We start from the raw sequence: 18,470 nt of genomic DNA, 5'->3' as shown, positions 1-18,470 counted from the left end.
GAGGTCGGACGCCGGCGGGGCCGGAGGGCTCGGCGGGGAAGAAGGAGGAGGGAGGGAAGGAAGGAAGGAAGGAGGAGGCTGGGCCCGGCCGGGCGGCCCTTGCCCTTGCCGCCGCCGCCGCCATGGCGCTGGTCACCCTCCAGCGCTCGCCCACCCCGAGCGCCGCCTCCTCGTCGGCCAGCACCAGCGAGGTGAGCCGGGACCGGGAAGGCGAAGGCGGCTCGGCCCTCCCTCCCTCCTCCTCCCATCCCTCCTCCTCCGTCCCTCCGGGCCCTGCTTTCGTGTGGGGCCTCCTCCTTCCCCTCCCCGCCCTGGCCGCCTCAGGGATTCCGGGGGGGGGGCTCCTCCTTGCCCTAAGGCTGCACCCCATGGATCCGCCCTGGAGTGGGGGGGGGGGGAGGAAGGAAGGAAGGAATCCATGCCCACCCTCCCATCCCTCTCTCTATGGACTCCCCATGTCCTCCCCAGGGACTCTTCGCTTGACTCCTCGGCCCCTTTGCAGACACCATAAGCATGCTTTTCATGCTGTCTTTCTCCAACAACCCCCCCCCCCCAAATAGCTGGTCCCCATAACTGCCTTCTTAGGCTCCCCCCTTCTTTTGCTAGACCCCCCCCCCAAAGTCAGTATTTTTAGCAATGTCTTTTCTGCATTGAAGGAGACCCCCCCCTTCCCGCCCCTGGTTGAGGCATCTGGCTATAGAGCCAGAGGTTGGGAGTTCAGTCCCCTGCTGTGTCTCCTTGACAAGGGCTGGACTCAATGATCCCTCCCCAGCTCTGCAGCTCTAAGATGATGATGATGATGATATGCTCCTGCCTTACAACCTTTCGCCAGTGCCCTGCTATCCATTTCTCAAGCTCTGCCGGAGTTAGTCAGTCTAACATGTTTCCAAATACTTTTGAGTTACAGATCCCAGAATCTGGCCCTTGGGCACACTGGCCGAGGTTTATAGGAGTTGCTGGTCCAGAATATCAGGAGGTCACCAGATTGCTTGCCTGCCCCCACCCTCCACTGTTGTGTTTGTTTTCCATCTCTAAGCCTGCACCCCCCCCTTGCTGTAATGTGTATCCCTTCACATAAACCCACACATTTCCTTTGGGGCTTAACACATTGTTCTTATGCTCTGCCTAAGTCCATGCATGTCCATGTGCTGCATTTCCCCCCATTTTCCGAACAGGTTCTGTTTCCTAGACCTGAGACACCCCCCCCCCCCCAATCTAGGCATCTACCAGTATTTATTCACGTAACGGCTTTTGTTTGTAGCATACTGTACTTTGTGGCAAGGCAGGGAACAATCCAGGAAGTCTTGTTGATAGTCTTCATACAGGATAAATACTGTAAAACAAAACACTTCTCAACAGTGTAACAATTCATTGTGATCCCATGTAGGCAACTCTGAAGTGAGATTAATCCTCTCTGTTATCATAGGGATTCAATTGCTTTGAGAATTAGGACATATGAGGCTTGTATTGGATTTGTTGGGATCCCACTTACAGTTCTGTTGTGTTTCGCTGTCTTTAGGCTTCCTGCTGTGGAAGGCTTTGTGCAAGCTGGAGGGAGGGAGGTCACCACGCAGCCACCTTTCCCCCCCCCCCAGAGTAGATTTCAAATGCAAAGTTTCCACCATTATATCAAGGAAAAAAGACCAAAAGCAATAACTGAGAGCTGGTGTAGAGTATTACGTACAGTGTAGGATAGGACTCGGAAGACCTGGGTTCAAATCTGTGCATAACCATCTGCTGTTTGAGCTTTTAGGTTGGATTAAGGTATAAACCATTAAGGGGCATGTTACCAGAACTTCTGTATAAATGCTTTTTTGATATGCTGAAGGGTGGATGAGATAACAGACAAGAAACAGAGTTGTCATCAAGAGAATGCCAAGACAGAAGGCTTCCCGATTATAGGAGGGACACCTAAGCCAAGATAGCCGAAGATAGGAGTGTCCTAGATTCTCCTCTGGCCCTGCTATGAGAATTGAATTGAATACCAATGAACCTTCTGATGCTCTGTTAATTTGGTGATTAAAGCTTTTAGTTCCTGCGAGACCAAGAACCTGCCCAGCTTGTCACGAAATATCAACCCACTACTTCCTTTTTTTCATCTTGTTAAGTGAAGAATGTTTTGGGAATTCACCGCTTTAATGCTTCCTGCCCTTTTGCTTTCAGCTGGAGGTCGGTAGCGATGAAGAACGGAAACTGAACCTGAGGTGAGCATGAACTGTTTAAACTTCTGCTTTAGAAATTGCTTCTGGCATTTTCCTCCAGATCTTGTTTGTGGAAATCTTACTGTATAAGGCTTCGATTCAGCACAGGTGCTGAAGGGTTTGCGTAGTCACAAGGGGGCAGGGATGGGGAATAACTGGCTTTTGGGGATGGCAGAGTCCAGCAGGTAGCACGGTTGCTGGCCAAAGTGTCTCTCAGCTCCTGGGAGCTTTATTCCTCACACACACACCTTCAAGAAACCAGCGTTCCTCTCTCTGCCAGGGGGTAGGAATTCCTGCTAAGTGGAATATTGTTAAGATAGTTTTGCGGTTGTGCACACAGCTACACCAGGGTCATACGGATCCGTTGATGGTTGCTAGTTCTTCCATCTGAATCAAGTTTAAAAAAAATCTCTGCATGGTATGAATAAATTCCATGAAGGACAGAGGGGTTTCTCTTCCACCAAAGCAGATAGAACAGGACTTGTTCCTGGCAGGTAAGGTTCCCTCTCCCCTTGAAATCATTGCACTCTTCTCCATCTCTCCTGGGGGGGGGGGTAGCTCTTGTCCTGTGTATCCTTTCCCCTTTCTCTCCCGTTGTACCTGGAAGAAGACAAATGATGCATGGACCAGCTGCAAACCGGTGGTAAAAGTAACAGCCAGCTGGCCCAGTGCACTCCCAAACTGCCTTGGCGTGTTTTGACAGCATGACTGTGGACCAGTGTCCTCTGACTGAATGGGGAACTAGGTCTGACCGTAGGTGTGTTTTACCTGCAACATCTGAGACTTGTTAAGAATTGCTGGTGATGGGCTTTCACTTCATAGCACTTATTCTATAGCTGTGTGGATCTCAAGTGATCTCGATTCTTACCTTGGAGTTTGTTCAGTATTGCTGACAAGACTACTGTACACACACATGGGCAGGGTGTACCGGATCAAGGCCAGGTTTGTCCATGGCTGTACCTGAACTCAGACCTGGGAAGGGCCTTTCTAAGCCCAGAACCTAAATATTCATTGCTGCAGCTGGAACTAAATTTTGAAGGGAAGTGGGCAGTGTAGCCTTCCTGCTTCGTCCTGGTTTGGGCTCCTTCAAATTTAGCCCCATTGTTTCTATCTTGGTAAAAAAGCAAGAGCAGAAGGACGGGCATCTGGAATGAATTCTGGCCAGAGTATTTTTGGACTACAGCTCCTAGAACCTTCGAGCCCATTTGGCCAGTGGCTCCGTTGTTGATGGCGGCATAGCACTGGAATGTGTTCCCCGTAGGAGTTTGCCTCACCACCGTTTATCTCATATTATTTCCCCCAAGATTTTCTGAGACCTTTCTACCTCTGCTGCTAGCCATTTTATGTTGTATTGATGATTCTTTGTGGCATCTGACCTATTGTATTTTCTGGCTTTAAAGGTAGCTGCCTTATGCTTTTCATAAATCGGAAGTATAAACCGTTACAATACATGGGGTTGGGTTTGCCGAAAAACAAGCAAAACATGGGAGCCAGAACTTCCTGGTCTCACAATGACTGGGAGGAACAGTCTTGTGTGAAGGGAGTTTTCAGAGATGAGGTGTTAAGTGGCCAAAGTTACTTTCTCAGGGGCCCGTAAATCTTACAATCCCCTGTGCCGGTGGAGAATTGCAGTCCCCTCCCCAAAATGAAGACTTCCTTCTTCGAGCTCCGATCCCAGATATGGAAAAGCGAGCAGTTCTGTTTCTCTTATTCCACTGCAGCCAGATGGACAGCTGATGGGTAAAGGGCACATAGCAGGAGGGAGTCCAAGCGGCTGCCTCCCTGACCGGCTGCAGCCTCGGAACGGTGCAGAGGGACCAGTGGGAAGAAGGGCACGGATTCTCTGGTGACTCAGCTTCTTCTGCAAGGGGGAACAATCCAGCAAGGGCACTTTCCCTCCGGAGAGACGGAGATGGTCATCTTTTCGCCGTGGCAGCGCCTGAGCAGTAGCAGCAACCCCATCTGTTTGACAGGGTGCAGTATTTACGGGATGCAGCAAAAACCACAGAAAGTCTTACGGTAGTACTTTGAAGACGGACGGGTTTTGCTTGCCGTAAGCTTTCCTCCGTGGCAGACTTTCTCTTCAGATGCCTCTGATGAATCAGGCTGCAGTCCATGAAAGCTTAGGACAAACAGAAACGGTTGGCCTGCTTCCCAACAGGACCCTGCTTCTTTGGCTACCAGGGACAAACAGGGCTGACCTTTTGGAAGGAACTGCTTGATGTGAAATTAGAGTCCCCTTTCAAAACAAGGGGATCACAATGGCCGTACCTGTATTCGTGGCCATGCCAGTGTTATTAGCCGTTCCTCCTCGTATCACTCAAGGATTCCACCACCTTTCTCCCTCCAGCCAAAGATGCTTAAAAGGAGGCGGGATAGAGTGTCAGAGTCTTTCTGCTGTGGTCCATTGGGGGGCAGTCTCGGTCCTTGTTTTGTGTGTGTGTGTGTTTTATTTTCTGGTCTGAGATGAATTTCACATCCTTCTTAGTCAATTTCCTCCTTCGGAGAGCTTTGGCTGGTGTCTGTGCAGGGCCTTGAATGACCTTCTTGTGAAATCAGGAACAAGGTCTCTGCAAGCAAGTTTTGACTATCCCTCTGGTGGCTAAAATGTGGCTTGAGAGGAAGGGTTTTTCCTAAAGGAGACAGGAAGGGGGCAATTCAGATACTCTACAGTGTGTCTTATCAGGATCTGAAATTTTAGTCTGGCTAGTTAGGTAGGGAAACAGACGAATAATCAAACAATTGCAGTCATTTTTATTTACCTTGGTCCACAAGACCTTCCCTAGGTCGTTGGATCTTTCTTCACCTCATCAGGTACATTTCCTATAAACAAGGAGTGGAGGAAGTGTAGCCTTCCGGGTGCTTTCAGACTCCCAATTCCCAGCATTGCTAGCTGTGGGGTGTGTGGTTGTAGGGATGATGGGAGCTGTAGTGCAACTCCTGGACGGCTGTGCTTTGTCCGTCCCTCTCTTAAAGAGGAACAAGTGCAGAAGACAAAGGTGGTCTGGAGTCCAGCAGCTTTTTTTCCCTTTCTTTCTGTGCAATTCCTGTTTCTCCACCTTCCCCGAGCAGCTTAGCTTTTACTTCTTGCCTCTCCCTCTTGCTACGAATATAGTTCCAAGCTCCTCCTGCACCCTTTGCCCCAAAAGTGTCAAGATTCTCACCCATGTCCAGAGTGGAGACTATTGCCCCAAGTTGAAATGTAAAGTTGTACCCTTATGCCACAGGTCTGCTAGGCTAGGATAAACAAAAAAGCTGTCGTGTGTTTTTACACTGCTCTCTAGAATACTGAGTGGGAGTTTGCATTTCCTTGCAAACTCAGCTGCTGCCACACCAGCCTGGGAGACAATTGTGAGGCCTCACGAGCCCACCATGTGGCCTCCCCCTTGTAGCTCGGAGCACGGCTGAAGTCAGGATGCTGCAGCTTTGCCAGGATGTGATTCAGCATCCTGTTTTTAAACATCTGATGGAGTCAGCAGCTTCTGCCTCCAGTTCTCCTTGCTCACTTCAGCTGCAAGACAATAACTACCCGTCGCCCATTGGGTGGCGAGCGGCAGGCACAGCATGGCTATTGTCTTGAGAGGCATATGCTGGTTAGCTGTCCAGCGGCCCCTGCAACGGACTTCTGGGTTTCCATTCATTGGCCCTTGATGAGATTCACTCGAAACCTTGCAATTATCACTGACCTATAATCATGACCCCATTGACGATCTCCGTGGCATGCAACCCAGATTCCCACAATGTACTCAAAACAGATCCAGATTTTGAAGCTTTGAATCCTAACAAGTATTTGTTTGGTGCCACTGGTATCCCCCCCCCTCCCCTGACGTGAAGGTCAGTGGTCTTAAGGATGCATCTTTCTTTCTCTGTACCGTACTGTAAATTTGGAGCCCCCCCCATCCCTTCCCTTTTTGTAGTTGTAGTCTTGAGCTGTGTGACTCCAGCAAGCCTAAGCCACGGGAGGAAGCAGAAGTTATGTGAAATACATAGTATAAAGAGTTGGAAACGTACTAGTGAAAGGCAGGAGGGGCTCCCACCTTTTTCTGATGAGAAGACCACCCCAGCCTTTTGGAGTGTAGGAAGGGCTGCTATGCTTACCCAAGCTTGCTGGCATGTTTTTCCTTGTAGGAGTGTATCTGCATTGCACAGTTATAGCCATTTGAGTCTGCTTAACTGCCATGGTAGTGTCCCATAGGATCCTGGGACGTGTAGTTTAGTAAGGTCCCTAGAACTGTGCAAGGTTTAGTCTCATGCCTTCTGCTGAACTCCCGACAGAGCATTCTGTATGTCTCCCCAAACTACAGATCCCAGGATTCTCCGCTCGGGAAGCCACGGCAGGTAAAGGGCCATCAAGCTGCTGTACCATCAAGCTGGTGCAGATGCTCGCTAAGCCTCAGGGTAGCTCACTCTGCCTTTCTGAAATCTCAGTGGTATAATTTTCTCCTTTGCGCAAGACAGAGTGAAGTCCTGCTGGACTATCCAGGAGCTCTACTGGGCTCTGAGGAACTTTTGCTCTGCTTTAAGCTAGGAATTTCTAAGAGAGAGATCATGCTGATTTGTAAAGATGTTTGGCCAGCCACATGTTTTGTTTCAGATTTATTTGTAATTCTGCTGGTGTTGGCTGGTACAGAAATACATCGGGTCATAGAAACAGCAGGTATTTTAATGCTGCTGCTGCTGAAAGTGGCCCTTATTTTGTGAGCACTGGGAACATGAAATTGGGGAGATCTCGGACAATGCAATTTTTTCAGTAAGAATGTCAAAAAATATAACCCAGAGTTTAGGAAGGATAGTGTGTCTTAATGGGGCTTCTTTGCCTCTTCTGCTGCACAGTCAGGATCTTTCTCAGAAGCTGTTTGCCTCCCTAGCCCCACATTAGTCTTTAACTTTCCTGTCCAAAATATATGCTTGTTGTGGTGGTGGTGGTTGTGGTGGTTATTGTTGTTGTTGTATGTAGTCAGACCACCCTTGACCAATGGCAACCCCCATGAATGAATGCTTTCCAAAATGCCCTGCTCTCAACAGCCTTGCTCAGCTTTTGTAAATTCAAGCCTGTGGCTCCATTTAGGGAATCGTTCCATCTGGTATTTGGCCTTCCTCTTTTCCTGCGGCCTTCTAACATTCCCGGCACGATGGTCTTTTTCCTGGGAATCCTGCCTTCTGGTGATGTGACCAAAGTAGGACAAAGCCTTAGTCTTCAAAGACCGGTAGTTATCTTTCTTTTAAAAACCGTTGGTGATGATAACAGTGGTCTCCTGTATGTAGCTGGTGTGTTTATATCTCTAGTGGATTCCTGCCTGCCCTTTCTTTTCATCTCGTTGTGAATGGATCATGTAATCGATAGGACAGTTAATAGGACAGCGATTACAGGGTGGTAGCCCGTGAATGACCCGAGAGGACAATCAATGGGGGGGGGGAGTGGCTGGGTTGTTCCGAAAGGATCTCTTTTGCGCGCAGCAGCCTAAGAACAACTCAGAGTCAATAAACAAGTCTTCATTTTGGAAAAGCAAAGCAGGTTAACCCTGGGAGTGATACCACAGTCTTGGTGGCTGAATAAGGATCTAGCTCTTTGGACTGGATATCCACAGAAGTTAACATCTCAGCAAAGCAGCATGAGGTGAGGGACCATCCCTCACCAGAATCTGGCAGTACAGAAGTCCTGTCACTCAGCTGCTCGGGCCTTCTTGACCAAGGCCAGCACTTTGAGCTGGTTCCTTACCTCTGCTCGGGGCGGGTCGAAGTCTCCGAAATCCTTGTCTATGCCTGGTTCTTAATCATATTTAATTCTACGAGCCGAGGCGTGCTCCCCAGTCTTGCCTGCTCCCTTTGTTTCCATGGAGGGCCTTTCCTAAGAAGGCCTCTGTGGAGAGGGTGCCCACGCTTCTTGGGTCGGTGAGCGCTGGCTTGCATACCAAATGGGCACCCTTGAAAACCTTTCCTTGGTGCCTGTACTTAGCCTGCTTCCGGATGGGAGGTGAAAGATGGTGCCCTCCTCCTGCTCTTCCTCCTCTTCCATCGCCACCACCCTGCCGCCGTAGCCCAGCAGAGCCTTGCCCTGCTTTTCTGAAAGTCACTTCTTTTGGAAGAGATTCTCTTCCCCCTCGCCATACAAATGTGCCCGATTTGTAATCGTGAGGAAGCGAATCCCCAGGTTCTCGCCACGACAGCCTTCCTTGGCATGTATTGCTCACCGTTTGTTCCTGCTGGGAAATCTGTCTTTGTGGGCTCCCGAATGGGCTTCCTCTCTCTTCCCTGCCCCATCCCCCTTTCCTCTCTTGTCCTGAAAGAGCTTTAGCATCTGGCAGTTTGAATGGCCTGCAGTCTCTGGAAATGGGGCTTGGAATTCTTGGGCCTGAACAGACAGCCTACGCCTTCTTGGCCAAACAATACCCACTCAGAGGATACTTCTGTCAGAGGCGCAACCGCACAGACGTTTTCGAGCCAGGCTTGCCAGCCAGGGTTGCCCTTTGAGCTGAAACTGGCTTGGCCTATAAAACACTGGGTCTTGATGGTGGGCTACCTGCTCAAACGGCTCTCTCTTAATCAGAATTATCAACACACCTTGTCTGCCCTTTTTGTTTCCACCGTGCCCAAAGCGACAGCAGACTGCTGGATCTTCCCACAGAGGTTCAGCAATAAATTACCCGCCGTGTTTTTGTATCTCAAAACCTGCAATCTCCTGAAAAACCCTTTCACAGTAAAGCCCTGGGAAACGGAGGGCGGTAGGCAGAACTTTTTCTCATAGGAACTGTACATCTCAGCGTTCTTTTGCCTTTTGGAGAGGGTACAGGGGGAATTCTTCCTTGGAACAGCCTGCCTTTGGCATGACACATGCTTGGAATGCTCAGAAGGAGTAAAATTATACCCCTTTTCACTGTAATTAATGTCTAGTTAATGTTTGAGGCTTTTCCATGGTGTATTCTTCATTCCAAGTGCAAAACCCAGCACAAATTGGAGCTTAGTCAGTAATGTAAGGGTAACTCTGCGAGAGGAGGGAAAAGGTACACAGAATGCATCATTTTCTTTCCAGGAGGGGCCACCCGATGCGAGCAACAGGCTTTGTGGCCTGGATTCCCAAACCTTTACTTGCATTGAAGTCAAAACAAGCAAATTGGTGAGCATTTACTTCTTGCTTCACCCAAGACAAGACCGGGTGTGGGTTTCAGAGCCTGTCGGAAACATCAGCAAAGAGAACGTTGGAAGAATTCACTGAAGAATTAAATGGACAAGGTGTAGGGTGTCAGCAGTGCCTTTCTCTGGATCGATGGCCAACGTGCCACCGAGGCATGGTTTTGAGTTGTGCAAAACTCTTCATCAGGCTGTCGATTAAAAGAAAAAATGAGGAAAGGCCAGATGGAGAATCGCTGAGAACTCTAAAGCGGGCCTAGTTTGTGAATTGATATATGATCCTCCTAAAGCAGTGGTTCCTAACCTTGGGCCTCCAGATGTTCTTGGACTTCAACTCCCAAAAATCCTGGCCAGTAGAGGTGCAGGTGAAGGCTTCTGGGAGTTGCAGCCCAAGAACATCTGGAGGCCCGTGGTTGGGAACCACTGCCTTAAAGGTAGGGCCTGCCCATGAGTTTCGCATTTTGTTTGGCTCCTGTGGATCAACACCACTTTAAAATCAGAAACTAAACTGAATTGGACACTCCTGTGCTTGGTGGATGAGTCCTCTTGGGCAGCTTCGGCCTTCCTTCCATTAATACCCCTTTGAAAAGACATGCCCTCTGGGAAACAAATGCTGTGATAAGAAGGATTGTGGGCAGTGGGAGTCAAGCTCTGGACTGTCTTTTTCAGGAAGTTCCTTATAGCCCCTCCGTGAGAGAGAGTCCCAGCAGGCCCCTGGGATGCCTCTAAGATGAGGACTGGTTTTGGCCTTGGAGCCTGCCCTGAAGAAGCGTGAACTCCACATGCCTGCCTTTCCCCGCAGCCCTCCCAAGGTTTCAAAATCTGCAGGATGGATCCAGTGATGATTAGTTCACCCTATCTCGCTCGATGGACCGGGCCGGCCTCTCCGAACGAAGCACAGAATCAACAGGAAACTTGCCGAAAAGTTCTTGCAATCCCAGAGAGCCGGCTAAAAAGTGCTGTCGCCAAATCTTGAGTTCTGGCGATTCCATTCCGGTGTGCTCATTTCCTCCTGGCCTTCCAGTTAGATAGGGCTTCCCACACTTCCTGCCTCCGACAGTTAAGGAGCTCCTGGCTTCTGTCTTGGGTTGGTGGCTTCTCACCAGAGAAGTGGAAAAGCGAGGTGGGTTTTTGTTTGTTTGTTTGTTTATTTTTGCACGTCCCCCAGAGCCTACATGTGGGAGAGACATGTCTCAGAAGGCTTCAGAATGACATTTAATATTAAAATACCCTCTGCCTTTTGGACTGCGGATACTTTAAAGTCATTTCAGGGGCACAGTCAAAAGAGCCTGCAGAAATTTCCGTTGGAAGCATCTCTTGTCCAAAAAGGTAAAGGTTCCCCTTGACAATTTGTCCAGTCGTGTCCGACTCTAGGCGGCGGTGCTCATCTCCGTTTCCAACCCATAGAGCTAGTGTTTTGTCCACAGACAATCCTCCGTGGTCACGTGGCCAGTGTGACTAGACACGGAACACCGTTTATCTTCCCACCGAGGTGGAATCTATTTATCTACTCTCATTTTTGCATTTTGCATGCTTTCGAACCGCTAGGTTGGCGGGAGCTGGGACAAGCGATGGGGCCCACTCTGTCGCGTGGATTCGATCTTACGACTGCAGATCTTCTGACTTTGCAGCACAGAGGCTTCTGCGGTTTAACCCGCAACGCCACCACATCCCGAAACTTGTGAATGGAGGGCTATGAATTTTATTGTGCCTTTACTCTTTGACCCATGAACGGAAGCTGGCCGGACTGCCACTTGAATCAGGCAGTGGCGATGAGAGTCCTTGTCCAACTGCACGGGAGAGGGGCCAAGTGGGAGATGCACAAAGCGTTTTGCCACCTCTGCCTGCCCCAGCCTTTTGCCACCCGAGACAAGGCTTGTCTCTTGAAGTTGTCATCTAAAGGGCCACAGCCTGGGTCGCCTTCTCTGGTCTTGTCAGCAGCCCAGGACAATCCAACGAGAAACAGCAGCGAGGCTAGTATTTTCCATGGAATAATCCAGCTGCTGGTGTAAAAAGGAGTGCACTTGTGCCCTTGAAGTTCTGCCTAGCAGAGAAGTGTAAGAAGGGAAATCAAACAGAACACAGATTTCCTTGAGACTATTTCTCTCTCTCTCTCTCTCTCTCTCTCTCTCTCTCTCTCTTGTGTTAGCAGGAAGAAATTCCAATCACTCATCCATCAGCTTGACACTTTTTAATCTAGAGAGGTCCCCGTGAATTTGGTGTTTTATTTGAAACCCAGCTGTCGGACTGTACTTTTCTTCTGATAATGCAAGACATCGCTGTTGTTTTGCAGACCGTGCAGAAGGGAGGAGAAGAAAAGCCCGTAGGAGGGGAATGACTTGCTGAGATTCAGCTGGTTTCTCTCCCCGCCCCCACCCCCCTTTCTTTTGAAAGGCCTTCTTTCATCAGGATATGTTAGGGCAAGTGGTTTTCGAGCCAGGATATGGGGTTGGGGGGGTGCAGCGGGGCGGGGGGGGGAGTGCAGTGTTCCGTATAGAACTTGTCAGTTCCTGGGTAGCATCTACCAGACTTGGAGATTTTTTTTCCCCCTTCCTTTGCCGAATACTTAGCTGGTCTTTGCTCCTCTGCTTTTTGCCCTGCCAGAAAATTCCTTGTCGGGAAGCAAAAGGATGTGACTTGAACCATTTGGTTATGAACTTTTCTGGTTTTGCTGACTTCTGCCTGTCTTTGGGGCCGGCAAGATGCTTCTGCTGTTCCAAGAAATCCCGTTCGAAGTAGTACGTATGGAGTGCGCTTTTCTTTGCATTACCCACCCACCCCTGACCCACCTACCCGTCCCTTTTAAAAAAGACTATGCTTGCTGCATGATCTTGGTACTGTTGAACATCACCTGATGATAGCCAGCTGTTTCTTGTGCTTGTGCCTGTGTGCACATATTTGGTTTTTTTAAAAAATTATTTGTATCTAACATTCCAGCAACTAAGAATGGCTGGACAGCTCTGTAGTTTAGATACCTAGCTTTGGAGCCAGAGGTTGGGAGTTCGATTCCCCCCCTCCCCAAACTGGGCCTCCTTGACAGGGGCTGGACTGGATGATCTACAGGATCCCAGCTCTGCCGTTCTAAGACTAAACTTGGATTTTAGACAAATGGTATAGAAACAAAACTGGTTTGAATCATTCGTTTTTCCTGTGTATTGGTGAAAATTTGCCAGAGGGAAGCTACGTTAGCCTGATGCCGCAAAAGTGACGCAGGGTCACGCCGTGCCTCGGCCTTACGTAGTGGAAGCTTTTGTGAACTGCAGACATCAAGGGCATGTGAAGACGTTGCCTCCGCCATCCATGGGAGCTTAATGCCAAAGAAGGGTTTCACTAGCCTTCAAGGTGCCGCAAGATTCTCTGCCGTCTTTTTAAGGGTTACCTTTGAGTGAGAACCAAGGAGAAACCCTCACACGCGGTGAGCCTGGCTGGAGGGGAGAGTATGTCTGGAGGAGGTTGCTGATGTAGGCATCCCCTTGGAATTTGGTGAGAGGTGCATGGCGTCCTCAGAGCAGAACCGGGAATGGCGTCTCGTTGGGTCTGTGGCGGCAGATAAGTCATGGAAGGGGCTACGTTTCAAAGATTGCCCTTGACGTCTAGAAAGGGCATGTCAAATATGATGATGATGATGATGATGATATGCCTTCAGCAAGCTCTTTGAAAGAACTTGGGCCGTCTTTGTCCTGCATGGTGAATACACGGCCACCAACTTAAGCTGTTGTCTGTGGATGTTCCTTTCATGGGCCCGGCTGGCGGATGATCTCACTGATGCTTTATAAAGCCACATTTGGGTTTTGGGGGCAGTTGGCAGTTTTCCCTCCTCTTTATCATAAACAGGAATTGTGTGCTCGGCTGCTCTGAGAACGGCAGGAAACAGTGAGAAAGATTGCCTGTCGGGTTTTGTGGCTAATGGGAAAAACCTTCATTGCTCCGTATCTTTGATTTCGGACATTCTGAACGTTGAGGCCCCTGTAGGATAGTGCATCAGCGTTGCCTCGCTGTGGATTATCCGATGATTTTTTCCATTAGGTCAGTGTGAGGTCATTAATGAGTTTATGTTGGGCCCATTATTCCCAGATCTGTTAACTATTTTAAAAGGTTTAGCCGAGTAACAGCCTGTCTTTTGATTAATTTAATTGTCCAGTAAAACCTGCTTATTGCTGATCACTGCAAGGCCTCAAGAAGGGCATGTGGGGTGGTGGTGGAAATAGAAGCCCCCTTTTTATGGGAGCCCATGCACATCTTGTGCATTCAGTAAGATTTGGCAGTCCCTTTTCTCCCATCACTTCCAAAGTGGGGCCTTTTGCTAAATATGAAGTGTTTCAGTGTTTGTATACACCTCCAGCATTTTGCCTGGGTCCTCTCCATGTAAAATAGTAGTTGACCTCCCAGAGCAATGGTTGGTTGGTCTCACAGGCGGTAGACCGGCCGTTTTGGATGTAAAAAGCCACAGCTTCATCCCCAGAAGCATTTCCAAGTACAGTAGGCTGGAAAAGAATCCTGACATCCTGAAGATCCACAGCTGCCAGTCAGCGTGGACCACCCTGGCCTAGACCAACCAGGCTCTGCCTCAGGATTAGACATTGTTTTAGTGTTCTTATGATGGCGGACAATATGTATTTGAGTTATGGTGGAGTACCCACCCACCCCAGTACTGTTTAAACAGACCTGGGACTTCACATGCTAAGAAAGACACATGTAGTTATCATTTGTTAATGAGAAAGTTTTTCTATAGCCCCTTCCTCTTGCATTATCAGGGCAGTTCGGTTCACACACATGCCTTTAAACGTCTTGCGCACAACCGCTCTGAGGTGGTGGGTCTTTAACCGAGTCTTGTGTAATTGCCTTTTAGGGATCACGCCGTCTCTTATTAAAAATCTGTTTCAAAAGCTGCTGAAGCAGCCAAACAAGTAACGGGAGTTGGAAAACGACAGAGGAGGCCTCCTGGAGACCTGAGACTTTTAGATTTAAAGGCGAGGACGCTTTATCTGCCCATTAGGACAGCTCTGAGTCATTTGTTTAAAGCTTAAGACCTCGCTGCTCCTTCCTCGGAGGATAACAAGGCTTCCAGTGTTTTGGAAAACATAAGCCACAATCCTTTGGTCACAGTAATGATGTCCTCAGGTTTCCAGAAATGTTGAAGTCATGGCACACCCACTTTTCCTTGAAGGAAAGAGCGAGCCGGGGCTTAGAGAAATCAAAATATTTACAGCACTTACTTGACTTCCAATTTGCTGTTACTTGTTTCTTAGCCTTTGGGCTAGGGAACGAGTATGTGAGATAAATTGCCCGTCGCTTCCATTGTGAGCGGAAGAGATATAATAATGGGAGCAGACCTGGTTTTGAGCCCCTCTGCCGTCCCTCCAAAACTGGGCGTAAACTTGGATTTCTTATTTCTCTAACTCTCCTGAGTCAATTCTTTCTATTTTTATGAGCGACGAATGTAATTCTTTGACTGCTGCTGTTGCAGGTTTCTTATCTGCAATTTTGAAATTGTCCCCTGCTTCTCGTTCCTAATTTGTGTAATTCTACCTTTCCCACTTTGCTTGTACTGTTGTAGTTTGTGAATGCCAATAAAGGTTTCAGAACAGAACAGAACTAGACATAAATAGAAGTGTTGTGCCAAAGTTCTGGGGCAGTGGTGTCTTTACTGAGGAATATATAGACATCAGTGTCATTGCCAGCTTTTATTTACGAATGTATTTGTGTATTGCCTTTGCATCCCCATCTTTCCTCTGAAGAAATCAAGGCGGTGTGCGCAGGATTCTCCCCCTCCCCTCTTTTGCCCTTAGGCTGAGGTCGGGTTGAACCAAGAGAGGGACCAGCCCACGGTTACTTGTGGAGTTTCAGGATGGAGTTTTTGAGTTCTAGTTTCTGCACTCCAGCCAGCATGCTGCTCCCCTGCGGTCCGGCAGGATTTTGGAGTTGCCTCTCTGGCCAGTTTGGACGGAGGGGATGGTCCTTCGTAGGAGTTCAACAAAGCCCTGGTTAACCTGGCATCTCTGGCGTCTCTGTTTTGTGTTGCAGCTTGAGCGAAAGCTTTTTTATGGTGAAAGGTGCCGCTTTATTCCTCCAGCAAGGGAGCAGCCCACAAGGCCCACGGAGTCTTCCCCACCCTCACAAACATGCAGGTAAAGGGTGGTCGTGGGACGGCGGCGTTTCCGTGGCCCGAGGGGGTGAACAACTCGAGTACCGAAAGTGACTTTTAAGGGAGGGCTTGTGGGTTGAGTCTTGAGGCGGACCCCCTCCCTCCTCACAAAAGCCGCAGAAGAAGTGTTGGGTTATTGTGGGGAAGAGTCTCTAGGACAAGACACCACATGGTATTGTGTGGTTGGCAGCCGAGCATCATATATCTCCAGCAGTCAGCACTTCCACGGGCCCAGGCTCCGTCCCGCAGAGGGAAGGTCATCTGGCTGAGTGCCCACCTTCCAGTCATGAGGTCTCAGAGCTGTGGCGGGCCAGCCTTTGCCCTCTGCTGGAAAATGGCAGCACCTTCTCTGGCTTTCAACCCCAAACACACCGACGTGATGCTGACGGGGTCGCTTTCAATGTAGCTTAAGTCCATCTAGAGCAGAAGGCAGGCAAGCTTCCATGAGTTTTGGAGGGCTGTATTTTCTAGTTGAGGCACTGGAGCAGGCTCTCAACAAAACCAGGTGCAACTTGGAAGGCCATTCCCCTTCCCTGACGGCTTTCCCCCTTGTGGATCTGCAGGTGATTTGCCCCAGCACCTCCAGGTGATGATCAACCTCCTTCGCTGTGAGGACAGGATCAAGCTGGTAAGAGGAGTCGCCTCCTTCTTGGCTCTGGGATTAAGACCGCAAACTGGCCACAGAACTGTGCCCCTCTTGTAATGGATAGCCTGCTTTACATGGCATCTCCAGGACGGAGCAAAGTTCATGGCCTTCCCTGCTCCCAGAGGCACCTCCCAGCGAAACCTCACGTCCTTTGTGAGCTTGCGAGAGACACCCACGCATTATATCTCAAGAGGTTGTCAGGAAGACTATGACCCATCATCCTTTGCTGAGAAGGGTGTAGACCTACCTCGCTTCCCTGTGAATGAGGAGACAGGGCAGGGCCAAAGTTTCAGCCCCTTGCCTGGCCTACACGCCAGCTGAAGCCACCCGGAGTTTGTCTCGCCAGAAACAGAACCTGGGTCAGCTGACTCCGAACTTAAGAGAGGGATGAACGGACCCTCCGTGCCTTGGACGTGACAGAAAAGAGTGTGGACTAAACACGGGAGGGAAGGACGTGGACGCTGAGAACTGTCTTGGTCTCTTTTTAGGCTGTTCGTTTAGAAAGTGCTTGGGCAGACCGAGTGAGGTACATGGTCGTTGTCTATAGCAACGGGCGCCAAGACACGGAGGAGAACATCCTGCTTGGGGTGGATTTTTCCAGCAAGGAGAGGTAAGCCCTGAATACCTGGAAATAGATCCCGTCAGGTCTGCCTTTTTTTCCTGGAAGGATCAACAGTTTTTTTGGAGCAGAGCTGCAGGAGGAGCTGGTCCCTGCGTGTGGTATTCTGCCTGCAGGCTTCAGGAGTGAGTGACCTCTCAGGAACAAACGAGACCATAGGGTTTGGAACATTTCTAGAAGCCATATTCCCTGCCTTGTGTGATGGGGAATGTCTGTTTGCTATAGTGCCTCGTTCTCTTCAGTGGCGTATCCTGCATCGAGCAGGCTTTGTTTCGTGTTTGGGAGGTAAATGCAGAATTTGGTTGCAACTTGGGAAGCCCAGGAGTGTCTGTCTGAAGAAACCTCATTGTAGTGAAGGAGAAAGGACTCATCGTCAAAGAATAAACATCCCCTTAATGTCTACTTTGACCCTGAATTGATGGAGGATATGAAATGCATATATTCATGTTTCAGGCGATGTAGCAAACAGGTGCTTATTTCAGCAGAACTCTGTGCCTGTGAGGCTTCCTTGTGGAAGACGAGCCCACAGATCAAATCAAAACCCCCGTGGGAAAGATGCTAGACAGCCTTGAGGAGCTCTGGCCAGCCTTCATGACCCCAAGGGTGACCTGGGGCCAGTCACTCTGACCTGCCCAGGCCTGCCTCACAGAGTGAATTGGTGGCACAGAGGCCCATAAATCCATGACAGATGGCAAGACAAAAATGAAAGAAGGGAATTAACAAAAACCCCCTCCGTGGCTCTCTTGAAGTCCACACGTGGTGTTAACCTTTCCCGTTTCTCCTTCTTAACAGCAAAAGCTGCACCATTGGGATGGTTCTGCGCCTCTGGAGCGATACAAAGATCCATCTGGACGGCGACGGGTAAGACATGAGAGGATGTGGGTAGCAGAGGGACACCAACCCTCACCAATTTTTTATTACCATTATTATTTCTCTCTTTGCCAGTGGGTTTAGCGTCAGCACTGCCGGGAAGATGCATGTTTTCAAACCTGTTTCGGTGCAGGCGATGTGGTAAGTGATTTTACTACTGTACTAACCTCCCCTTTCTAAAAAGGTATATCTCACCTCACTTCACGCTAGACAGTGGCATTTCACGACCGTTCCAAGTTCCCCCAACCAACAATCCAGTTTCTCCAAGGTAAAGAAGGGTCTTTCCAGCAGCACCTTAAAATGTTGGGGATTTGAACCTGGGGCCTTCTCCATGCAGAGTATGTGCTCCGTGACAGGAGGCTCTCTTTCTCCTTATTCCACTAAAGCTTATGTATAAGCCTTGCATCCCAGCTTGGTTCCCGCTCATCACAGAACTGCTGGAGGGGATAAAAGGGGAAGTGACTCGTGAGGGCTTGGGAGCCTTTTTCACGCTTAGTATTGAGTGATAATCACAGCTATCCGGTTAATGACACTGGCATGCAGGGAACAGCCCGGATGCTATCCGCAGTATCCCACCAAGAGGCGTCTGGCCGATGGGCAGAGAGGGCCGCTTGCAGCATCAGCAGCTTCTCCCTGGTTGTTGTTGCGTCTCAATAAAAGAGCTGCTTCTGGGGTGCCCCCGGCCCGTTCTTCTCACCACCTAAGAGGAGCCGGTGGTGGATCAGACCGAAGGCTTCCCTCCAGTGTAGCCTCCTCACCTACGGTGGCCAGTCAGTGGCCCTGGAGGGAGGGCAGCTGGCCTGCAGGACGTGGGCGCCACAGCTCCCGGTGGCTCACATTCCCTTGCTGTCGTATAGAGAG

General features: G+C 49.5%; 1 protein-coding gene across 2 annotated transcripts in view; it reads left to right on the top strand.

Annotated features, from left to right (window-relative positions):
- The first annotated feature begins 39 nt into the window (after positions 1-39).
- SSH1 (slingshot protein phosphatase 1) overlaps positions 40-18,470 on the top strand; it is a 32,309-nt gene continuing 13,878 nt past the window's right edge. The window contains exons 1-7 of one of the 2 annotated variants that reach the window (XM_072983197.2): positions 40-191; positions 2,164-2,204; positions 15,354-15,457; positions 16,038-16,102; positions 16,609-16,730; positions 17,532-17,600; positions 17,685-17,750. In XM_072983197.2, the coding sequence (XP_072839298.2) occupies positions 123-191; positions 2,164-2,204; positions 15,354-15,457; positions 16,038-16,102; positions 16,609-16,730; positions 17,532-17,600; positions 17,685-17,750 (536 nt within the window). In that variant the 5' untranslated portion in view covers positions 40-122. Of the gene's footprint in view, positions 192-2,163; positions 2,205-2,380; positions 12,068-15,353; positions 15,458-16,037; positions 16,103-16,608; positions 16,731-17,531; positions 17,601-17,684; positions 17,751-18,470 lie in introns of those variants that run through there. The other variant, XM_072983196.2, reaches the window with a different exon arrangement.

The sequence above is a fragment of the Pogona vitticeps genome, chromosome 14, assembly GCF_051106095.1.
Source record: "Pogona vitticeps strain Pit_001003342236 chromosome 14, PviZW2.1, whole genome shotgun sequence".
Taxonomy (NCBI): Eukaryota; Metazoa; Chordata; class Lepidosauria; order Squamata; family Agamidae; genus Pogona; species Pogona vitticeps.
This window is presented reverse-complemented; position numbering and strand designations above follow the sequence as displayed.